At 33.1% G+C, this 11,666-nt stretch overlaps 2 protein-coding genes across 2 annotated transcripts; one reads left to right on the forward strand and one right to left on the reverse strand.

The window, feature by feature from the left end:
• Positions 1-1,669: 1,669 nt before the first annotated feature.
• LOC100819975 (actin-depolymerizing factor 6-like) lies at positions 1,670-3,893 on the reverse strand. The gene is given in 3 exon segments (NM_001252728.2): positions 1,670-2,131; positions 3,360-3,625; positions 3,794-3,893. Coding segments are annotated over 3 exon segments (441 nt in total). The 5' UTR covers positions 3,818-3,893; the 3' UTR covers positions 1,670-1,980.
• Positions 3,894-7,164: 3,271 nt separating this feature from the next.
• On the forward strand, positions 7,165-11,243 carry LOC100820508 (protein root UVB sensitive 2, chloroplastic). Its single transcript, XM_006576876.4, has 10 exons — positions 7,165-7,284; positions 7,366-7,458; positions 7,821-7,909; positions 8,012-8,096; positions 8,315-8,374; positions 8,456-8,549; positions 8,662-8,759; positions 8,954-9,133; positions 10,232-10,354; positions 10,463-11,243. The coding sequence occupies exons 1-10, from the start codon at positions 7,276-7,278 to the stop codon at positions 10,889-10,891; spliced, it is 1,260 nt and encodes a 419-aa protein (XP_006576939.1). The 5' UTR covers positions 7,165-7,275; the 3' UTR covers positions 10,892-11,243.
• Positions 11,244-11,666: the final 423 nt, after the last annotated feature.

An 11,666-nucleotide genomic window follows, 5' to 3' on the forward strand; every position in this document is an offset into this window, starting at 1 on the left:
TGCTAATGTCTTGAACTTTTTTCTCACTAATTCTAGCTCGACCAATAACAACCTTCCTATGAGAAAACATCAGATAACTAGAAAAGGTATAACTCTGGGATCAATCTCCTTAAGTTTTAGCTTTGGCCGAAACACCTCTCATTCTCATATTTAAGACAACCTTAATCTTTTGATTTTTCACAAGTTATGGTACATATCCCCGGGAGATAAAGAAAAAATAAAATGGAAGCAAAACAATGTAATGGGGCTGAAATGTACATCTAAAAATATGTGACTTCTCCGCGTTTCTGCAGGCACCGCTCTCAGAGTGATAGGAAGGAAGCAATTAAAATTTAAAAGAGAAAAATTAAGAATTCAATCGGGGCATGGCTAACATACAAATTAGAAAATTTGTGTAAGGTGTCATTGCATCTGATTCTTTTTTTTTTTTTTTTTTTCAAAGATTATTCATTCAAATACCCAAACAACACTTATAAAAGCATAAGATACTAATGAGATAGTTACAACAGAGCACAACAAAATAAAAAAATAACAATCGGACGTGCATGCTCAAATAAACAACAACAGTTCATTAGCATCTAATTCTTTCAAGACATTTTAGGAGACTTTGGCGACGGAATATTTGCAATATATCAGTGGGCTGATGCCTATTTCAAGCCCCCACGTTATGGAGTTTGTCCACAAATGGTTCAATGATCCATGTAGCCCATTATGCTGATGTTTGAGGCCCAACCTGCTGGTCTCACTACTGATATTGATTTTACAAACTATTTTTTTTTTGCATAAGAGTACTTTCAACGCAATTGCAAAAATGACACAAGTAGTAGCCATTTATGTCTCTTAATCAAATGAATTGATTCAGAGTTCAATCCTAACTTTAAATATGGAATAAATCTTATTAGAAATTACTACTTCCAACATGAACTATTTCATACTAATATAATAATAATAATAATAAAAGCTCGTTCTATGCAACACAACACTTTCCCGGGTTATACTGGTTTTCAGTGACTCTAGATGACAAAATGGAAAGATTTTCGTTTCAGCATGCAAGTTTATTAAGACTTCATGGTCTCATTAGCCTTTCTATATCCCTTATTGATCAACTTCAATAATTTTGGACCCAAAACCAACACATTTTCTTTGCAAGATTCCTTGTGTAAATATGTAGTTTGCCTAGCACAAGGGAATCTTGGAGCTAGGTGGGTGCGCTTTGGCTCTTGTACCTAGCATAGAACCAAGATCAGGCCGACAGTGACGCAAGTGTTTTTCAGAACCTGTAGTATTGGCGTTTAGAATTCACTCAATTGTACATATTCATAGTTTTATAAAGTAGTTAGATTTCACAAGCAACTTGGATGGTACCCAAACAAAAAGGAAAGAATCTAGAGGAAATACCAAGGTTCAGTAGTGAAAGAGAAGCCAGAGATTTAGGATCAACCAGAAGCTGATGCAGCATGGTTTTTTCATTCTATTTTAATTTTGTCATAAGTTTCTTTTTTAAGAAAATATTAGCCTCTATCAAATTACACAAGATTCCATCCCTGTATTTCCCACACACGATCTTCATTTTCCTTTACCTTGTTTATAAAGGGCATATGCAAGTTCTTTGCCACATTGATGTACTCACGAAGTAACCATGATAAAGGCTTTCAAGAAGCAAATTAAATATTGATAAATGCAAGTTTTGAAATTTTCTATAGATACTTGCCAAAGTTAGAACAAGGAACTTTTTCATCCAAGTAATCTATCTGGATCCATAGAGTCACGCTCATACAATACAAGTCCAGCACACTGGGATTTACAACAATAACTGCCAAAAGCTTTAAACCCATCAGCCTTCAGATTCATATTATTGGATACGAGTTATATATCTGTGGCAAGATGGGCTCTGCAGATGACAAAGCATGAAGAGGTAATTCATTAAAGGTAAAACCTAGTAGATTCTGATATGAAAATGAATTTAAGTGCTTAAACATTTCAATGTGCACGGTCTCTCAGCACTTCAAGATCCATTTCTGTGGGGTCAGTAGCCTGGATTTCATAATGGACACCATCTAGCTCACGTCTAAACCTGTCTTTAGTAGTGGCATAGAGCATCTTGGCACGGATCCGAGATGTTGAAGGGGACCTAATCAATATCATGCAATGAATAACTAAGAGTGATATCTCTGGCAAAAGCATAGAATGAGTAAGTTAAGAAGCATGTTGTTGAGGATACATGAGAAGGCTGGGATAAAAGAAGTTCAATCCAAGTTTGTTCTTCACAAGAACAAGAGAGGAAGACAAACTACAAGTAAGATATTGAGGAGATACTTCAAATAAATGATAGAAGGGTTTTAGGAAAGGATAGCCAAGATGCCCCTCAAACAAAATATGAATAATTAATGATCAGAGACAGAGTAGTCTTTCCGCGGACAATCATCTCCAAAAACACAATAAATAGAGCATTAAATCAATTCAAATAGAAAACTAATTTGATATTTATATTTGGATTAATTTTTTTTCTGAGAAGCAAGGTAAATATATGAAGGCACGGCATGCAGTTCTAGCAAATGAAGTAAGCAAACTATACATGATTACATGCTAATGGAAAAGACTACCATTTCCTTGAAGTCCATCATCTTATTTAAGGACACTCTGAAAATCGTAACCAAACAAAGCAATACTACAAAATAGCAAAGCACGCAAAGCTTTACCTCATCAAGTTTTTTTTAAATCTCTAAGAAAAAAAGATATTCAGGAAACTTGTTAATATGGTTGAACTAAAGCATCAAGCTTGAAGATGTTTGTTATGTTTTAATTATGTCTCATTCTTTCATATAAACGTAAGAACTTCTAGTTCTAGCCAGTAATGCTATTTCTGCAACTTAAATGCAACAACTGACAGAGAATGCCCCTGAAGTTGATATCATCCAGATTGGAAATGAGGTAATTTCAGATGTGGGGACAAAATCTCAAAATACCACATTTACTAACATAGTCTTATTCTACTAGGTGAGATTGACAGCCCAATCATGTAAAAACAATGTGTCCAAAGAATAAGACAAGAAATTTAATCCAAGACAACAAACAATGAACATGTAGCTCCATAATCAGAGAACAAGCAAAGAGTGACACTTAAGCAGTGCAATATTGACATGGGCTTAATAGAATTGCATGGCATGGTTATTTTGAAACTGCCAAACATATGATATGATCATATATGCCACAGGGTTTGCTTTTTGCACAAGAAAATGCCTATCATGTATCATGCCTCACAAACATCTTGCTGGTTGGTGCAACAATGCTTTTAATTATGTAGACCAAGATATAGATCCTTTTTCTTTTACATATAAAAAAGAGAGAAACTAACTAACCATGCAATGAAGAAGATTTTGCTCTTTTGACAGTTCTCAGAAGTGACGAAATCATAGTCAAAGACAGCATATCTGCAATCATTCTCCGGCAAAGATGCAGCAAAATCGTCATAGCTCTCAGCCGGGCCACCAGTCTTCTCAACCACAACCTCCCTTTTCTTCTCATCGACCTTAAAGATCACATAACGATGAACCTTCTTCTGCTTCAATTCCATGAAGGTGTTTTTGCTGTGATCAGCAACACCCATGCCTGATGTGGCATTTGGCTGCAATTCAAACGCATCTGGATCAGAAGCCTTTTCATCCAAAACTTGGTTTTGAATTTTAACACACAAACATTCACACGCGAAAGGTACAAGGATCAAAACTAACAAAGTAAATAGTAAAATGGAGCAAAGAAACAAAAAAAAAAAAAAACCATGAAGAATGTTTACCCGGCTGAGGCCTCTGAAAGACATGAGGAATTAAGCTTGAAGTTGAAGAAAGAGCGACGACAGAGAAAGAATTGAACTTTGAAGTGAATAATGCAATGTTAGAACTTAGAAGAGAAGAGAATATATATATATATATATATATATATATATATATATATATATATATATATTAAGAGTTGAGTGAAGAAAAGAAAGGAAAATAGATCGGGGCGGTGCGTTGTAGTAACGCGAAGTGTTGAGTGGAATTGGGGACCATGAATACTGCAGAAAAAGACAAGGATTTTCCACCGCCCATGGGACCCACTTTTGTTCACCGCTCGCCTCATCCGTTCGCCGCGTATATTTTATTGAGTTACGACTTTTGGGTTCCCATACCCTCATGTTTATGTTTCTGACTTTCTGAAAATAATAAAAAATGAAACATTTTCTTGTAAAAAAAAGTGACATTTATATCTATTAACCATTTAAGTTTTAAAGTTGGACCATGACACATGGGGACATGATAGGAGGATATTTTTTTAAATATTTATTTTTGTTAAAAGTATAATTAAATATTTATTTTTTTCACATATGACTCGGTATGACCTAGTTCAACTCGATGTAACCCAATCTCAAATTGGTGACATGGTTGATTCAGGGGATCATGCATTTTTAAGTTTTTTATTTTTTATTTTTTTTTTCAGTCAAATAACATCACTCATATTAGAAAATAAACTTATATACCTTATATTTTTATTATTTATGAATTTGCTTATATTTTTTTATCAAGCATAACCATATCTTGAAATTTGAGCCGTTAAAGTTGTTATCATTTTCAATTTTCTCTTGACTAATTTTTATGTGTGTATTAGATTATGTTTGTTATTGTACACTAATAATATATATTTTAAATTCTAATTTAAGATTGTTTATATATATTGAATTCTACAAAAATATGTTGTATGTTCAAAATTTTAAACAAGGTCATAACTATGCTTATAAATATATTAAATTTAATTAAATCTTAAATTACAAGTGTACAAGTTTACATATTATTAAATTATTTAAATTTTGTTAAATATAAAATGGATGATGAAGGTCAATTAATAATTTATTAGGTTGATCTTCATCCAATGATAATCGGTCACTGGTGAGAAGAGAGTTATTTTTTTTTCTCTTGACCATTCAATCCTCTTTATATCTCTCATTTTTTTTTATTGTTGACTAAATAATGTAGTTTAATTAAAAACAAATAATGAAAAAGAAGGCAAAAAGTAGTTGGTATTGTCATGCCACTTGTTTTCCCAAAATTTCCTAACCTTAAAACACTTCGCATAAACTCATTTATCTAAAACCTTTTCCAAAGCATCGTTTGTGACAGACGACATAGGCTTGCAAGATCAATGGATGAGGTGAGCGCGAAATGAGTGCAACATCATTTAACTCTGACTCTTGATCGTGAAAGCGTCGCATTATATGTGCCACTGTAACATGGAGGCTCATTTATGACCTCTTAGACAGAAAAAAGGAAATAGTTTTATGGCTATGAACTATTCAAGGTAGATAACCATGGAGGTTTGTAAGCTTCATATGTAACATTAATGTGAAATTTAAAATAAAAAAATCCTTTTATGTCTGCAGGTAACATGAGAAAAGGTTGCGAGTTCTTTGAGTGGTATAATTTACTACTAAATGTTTGTGACAAAAAGAATTGTCACAACATTGTTGATGGAAGCAGATGGATTGAAGCTTAGGGAAAATGAATTGATCACAAAGCTAAGTGAGATGAAAAGGAGGGAGCGATTTTTAGGGATTTGTTTGGTATTTATAGGAAGGCATAAAAAAGTATCCATTTTGATTTGAAGTAAGTTTTCTTTGTTTGTCCTTTTTAAAGAGAAAAAATTGTTCATTGGGGCATTATCATTAAACGTCTTTCAACAATTGATCATTTTAATTAGATAAAGCAATTTGTTATGTGTATCTCTCCTTTCTCATATAGAAAATCTTGTAGTAGTGAGGCATATTTATTTTTATTAGAAAGTACGTTGTTGTTCCTTTTCTTGCAAGTAGGCGTGTATTTTATGAGTTGGGTAGATTGTACTCTCCTGACCTTGTTTTTTGAACTTTTCGAGCGTACTCTCTAGACATAGGATAATAAGTACTTCTTGTTAAGCCTACATACTATACAACATATAAAATTAATGTGTTGCTTTTTGCTATCGTATCATATGACCATCATATCAAGACATCGTTTTACTTATAAAAGACATGCATTTTAATCATATTGTTTTGAAAACTTGATATTTGTTTGTTTAAATCAAGCATTGAGTGATCTTAATTCATCCTTTTGTGTAACGATCTACTGTCGTTACATGTCAATGTCAAGTAAATATCTTACTTGCAGACAGATTCAATTTTAAATAAAACTTATTAATTTAATTGTGAAATTTGGATGTAAACATTTCTTTTAGAAGAGGGAAACTTATAGAATCCACATTATCGACCATCGGGAAAAGCTGTTAATTGGTCTATGGAAATGAATGAGTGACTTTGTCAGAATAGACATATAGACATATTTTGGTACTGACTTACCATGACAACAAGGATTGCATATTACCTTGACCTCAACCTCAGTGTGCAATTGTCATCCATCTTATGTTTTAGACTTTTAAATATTATGTATAAATCTGACCTTCTTTGTGATGCATGCAGAAATAGAAAGTAAAACAAGGTAAGCTCCCTTACCTTGAAGATCCTAAAGTTTTTGAAGGTTTAGAAGCCGAAAAAAGAACGAAAATAATTGAAGCTTAAAAAAAACATCCACTACATAGAAAGTAGTATCCGTCACCACCATGTTTTTACAAAAGAAAAAGGGAAATAGAAGATTAGAGATTACATGAGAAGGTATGGGGGAAGATCTTTAAACATAGGTTTCTTGATGTTCTCGGAAGAGTGGGAACAAAACAAAAATATGAGAGAAAGAGAGAGGAATTAGTTTTTTTTGTAACAAGGGATAATAGTAGAAGGTTAGATTTATACAAAATATTGAGTTGAAAAAAATAAAACATTTTTCTTAAGTTCTTCCTTATTTCAAAAATATAATTTTTTATTTTAAATAATAAAAATCTCACATTCAATACTACAATTTAAATAATTTATTATAAATTTAAAATATAATTTATATATTATAAATTGTATATATTAAAAAATATTTTTTACTATGAATTTTAGTTTTGAAAAAATAAAAATTATAGTTAATAATGAAAAAGGAAAAATTAATAATTGAATTTAATATCCATGTAATATCAGTGAAAAAAATATATTATACTATTCACCAATCAAGAACTATAATCGGTATTCTATGAAAATAATTACTACTATTATTCCCCATCTACTAATTGAGAGTAGAAACAAAAAGAAAAAAAACATTGTAAGCGCTGTAACAGCAGGTTTCGGAGGCTTTTGGGGTAGCCGACGAGACACAGTGGATTCCTTAATTCTCCATGGATATGGTGCTCTCTTCTGTACCCATTATCTCTCTTTTCCTTTTTGGTTTATTAATGTGCCTTGGATTTGATTTTTGATAAGTACAGGAGATGAAAGAAGGTGAAGCCCCCGTGTTGTGGTTCGAAACCTCTGACTCTGTCTGTCGTCGACACCAGTTTGAACCCGATGGTCAACTCTCCGTATGTTACTAAAAAATGTCTATTTTTTTGTTTTCTACTCTCCGTATGTAACAAACACGTTATGGCCTAAACCCTCATAACTGTGTCATTGATTAGCTGACCTTGTGTATTTAGGAATTTGTTCAACCTCAGTTCGCTTCAGATGTTAAAGTTTATAACTTTGATGTTAGCACAAGTTGCAATGCTGTTGGTTTCTTCCTGTTGTTTCAGCTCTTTGACTCTTAAAACTCAAAATTTGGGATATGTTATGTTTTGTAATGAAGCAACCTTTATTTAGTGTTCCAAAATTGATTGAGTTTTATTCCAAGTGTGTGTTTGTGTGGCTTTTTTCGCCCTAACCAGTGTTTTTGGTTTCTCTGCAGGTAGTGATTGTCGATGATTCCAGGCCCTTATACCAAAGGGTGGCTGGATCTTTCATGAATAAATTTTTCCCCTCGGGATATCCGTACAGGTTTTTTTGCTTTTTCCTGAAAATATGTTATACTTATAGTTTATGGTGTAGAGACTAGAGAAACTTGTTCAGTGACTTACATTTTCCGTGTTTTTCTTGCAGTGTGAATGAAGGCTATCTTAGATACACGCAGTTTCGAGCTGTGCAACACGTTACCAGTGCAGCATTATCAGTTCTATCAACTCAGGTCTTCTTCTGGTAACATGTAAAACTCAGTAAAGGATGTAACCAGAAAAAAGTTCTTGTCTTTGACATTGGAAAATTAAACTTGCTTTCTTGGCAACTGAGATTTAAAATACTCTTTATTCATGTTTGATTATTTTTTGTTAAGTGCAATTATGTAATAATTTTTTTTTTGAAATAATTAAGTGGGTGTCCTTGGTCTCTATGCTTATTTTTCTGCAGTCCTTGCTATTTGCTGCAGGGTTGAGGCCCACTCCTGCGCAAGCAACTGCTGTTAGTTGGGTAATTTCAAATGACAATTTCTCAAACCAGTAATAGTGGCATCTGTCTAATGCATAACTTTTTTGTCCTGCTTACGTCCAGATTTTAAAGGATGGAATGCAACATGTAGGGAAGCTAATATGTAGCAATTGGGGAGCTAGAATGGATTCTGAACCTAAACGTTGGAGACTATTAGGTTTGCATTTGGGCTGGTGCTTTTCTTCACCGCCTTCTCTTCTTGTTATATTAGCTCTTAGTTGCTAAGTTCTCAAGTTGTCTAACCGTGATTAGCTTTACATTTGTTGCAGCTGATGCGCTCTATGATATAGGCACTGGCTTGGAAGTGCTTTCTCCATTATGCCCACATCTTTTTCTTGAAATGGCAGGCTTAGGAAATTTTGCAAAGGTTTATATGTTTTTGATTTTTTTTAAATAATTACACATTTTGGTATATGTGTGCAGTATAAAGTTGATTCAGTGCTCGTAGTTCATTCAACCATGTGTTTGTCATGTTTCTTAGCATCCTATACTAGATTTCCAGTAAAAGTAACGTTTATTTTAGACTATTAACTTCTCTTTCTGTTATTATGGAGTTATCAGGGGATGGCAGTTGTTGCAGCAAGAGCAACAAGGTTGCCTATATATTCTTCATTTGCCAAAGAAGGAAATCTCAGTGACCTATTTGCTAAAGGAGAGGCTTTTTCAACTCTCTTTAATGTTATTGGAATTGGAGTTGGAATTCAATTAGCATCTACCATCTGTGCATCAATGCAGGGAAAGGTATAGAGTTTTTATTTGTTTGTTCTTGGGCTCTAGTGTTCAATTAAATTTTCAGGTTCTGACTCTTACAATTACTTTGCGCTAACAATATATGAAATGTTCTTGGGGATGTGGTTGTTACTGAAATGCTTGAGAATTGAAAGAATTTACATTATGTGAAAACTTGTGAAGTTGGTTTCAATGTTACATGCCAATCCACTCCCCCAAAAAAGAAAGTACGTTATTTCAATAGAATGGGTAAGAATAGGGGACAAAATGCACTTTTAGGGAGAGATCTTCCATGAAATTGGACTATTTATGACCTTTCCAAAGAACTCAATGAAATTGGACTATTTTCAGCTCAAGGCTAAGTCTTCCTGTAATCTTCTTAAGAAAACAAGTTTGTAGAATTTGGTTTATTAATTCTTGGGCTTTGTCTAAATTATTAGGATAAATTATGCTTTACCCCTTGTAGCTTAACTATTTCCAAATAACCCTCCTCAACATTTTTGTGTATCATTTAGTCACTTTCAATTTTGTTTAACCTGAAAATGTTAGCTTAATCCTCAAAAGCTTGAAAATGTGTAAAATAAACAGTAACTTTAAGGGAATAGATTGAAAATTGTTAAATTGCTCTGGTTAATGTGTAGAATAAATAGTACTAGTAGTAACTGGTGTTAAAGTTAACTGAAAAGTTAACATTCTCAATTTAAACCAAAAGTTATGGTGGGTGGCAAGATTATAAACCAAACGGTGATGGAATCATTATAGGTCGTATATATTCTTTATTTGCAATCAGAAGCATTACGTAAAATATGAAAGGAAGCACTTTCTAGAGGTAAGTATCCATTTTATTGGTTATTCCCAACGGATGATTATGAAACTTTTTTGGTAAGTTGGTTGTGGGTTCTCTCTCCTTTCAATCACTGGTCGTATATATATTGTTTACATGCACTCAGAATCATTACTCATAATGTGAAAGGAACTAGGAAGCAAGTATTTTTTTTTCCCTTGTTTGTCTTGTAGAGATATATATAATTGATCATGCTGCACATCTTAATGATGAATATATTTGTATTGATGATTCCAACTGATGGATTATGAATCATTTTTTGTCAGTTAGTTGCGGGTCCTCTCCTTTCAATAATACATTTATACAGTGTGTCTGAAGAAATGAGAGCAACTCCTATCAATACGTTGAATCCACGAAGAACTGCAATGGTTGTGGCTGATTTTCTCAAGGTCTAGTTTTAACTATTGTAATAAATAAAAAATCTCTCGGTTTCTGTTCATTATTTGAAAAAATAACAAATGAAATTCTGTCTAACTGTTTGTTGAATTCCAACGCAGGCAGGAATTGTATCAAGCCCTGCTGATCTAAGATATAGAGAAAATCTGCTGTTCAATGTGCATGTCAAAGAAGATGCTGGAAATGTAAGAGTGGGGAAGGATGTGCACAAGGTCATTAAGCCTTCCAGGCTTCTTGAATTAAAACAAGTGTTCCCTGAGGAGAAGTTTCTCTTAAATTTTGGAAATAAATGCATTGACATGGTATTGGAACAAGATGCTAGTGGTGAAGATGCATTGAGGGGGTGGCTAGTTGCTGCATATGCTGCACAAACACATAGTTTCTCTCATGAGCTCAGTGCTACTAGTGTCCTGCATGAGGCTTATGAGAAAATGAATGGTGTCTTTCCTGTATTCTTAAGGGAATTGCAGAACAAAGGGTGGCACACTGATAGGTTTTTGGATGGAACTGGGAGCCGTTTTGCATTCTAGATAAATTTCATGTTGATTTAAGTAGGTTTTTATCCATTCTTTGAGAGAAATTTTGATGTGCTATGGGTGGAGTAAACTGTATATTTTATCTATTATTTTTTAAAAAGTAATGTTAGGACATACCTTTCTTCAAAAAACATGAAGATGGAGGAAGGTATGATAAGGACTTTGTGGCTTGTTTGAGGGATGCGGATTGAAGCTTCTTGATGGCCAAATCTGGTCTTATTTTCAGCACGAGGAGAGGTCAATACTATTTTGCAGACAATAATTTGGCTTTCACAGCACCACAGAGTTAATGTTGTTTTTGAATCAGATTGTTGATCATATATACAATAAAGGGGAAGATATTACAGATTGTGGGATATTTCTTAACCATAATTTAGAGAGATCCTGAGATTAAATCCTTCTTATTCAATTAAATTTGTTAGAAGACAGGGTATGACTGAAAGTATCTGATTCGTCTTTGTGAGAATATTTTCAATGTTATTCGTCTTTGTATCCAGCATATTATATCAATGAAAAATGTCTGATTCTGTCTGCCTTAAAAAAGACATGAAATCTTATAGAGAATGGACTAAATCCACATTTTTTTTAGCTCGAGGATTTAAGTTCATTGGTGAGAAAATAGACTTTGACTATGAATGACTGAAAGTATAAATACAAAAGCCATACTATTTATTTTTTATAAATTTTTTATCTCATTATATATTTAGAAATCATCTTTTATCTTATATTTAAAACTCTTAACACTTTCACACTATCGTTAAATAGTATC

The sequence above is a fragment of the Glycine max genome, chromosome 3, assembly GCF_000004515.6.
Source record: "Glycine max cultivar Williams 82 chromosome 3, Glycine_max_v4.0, whole genome shotgun sequence".
In the NCBI taxonomy this organism is placed as follows: Eukaryota; Viridiplantae; Streptophyta; class Magnoliopsida; order Fabales; family Fabaceae; genus Glycine; species Glycine max.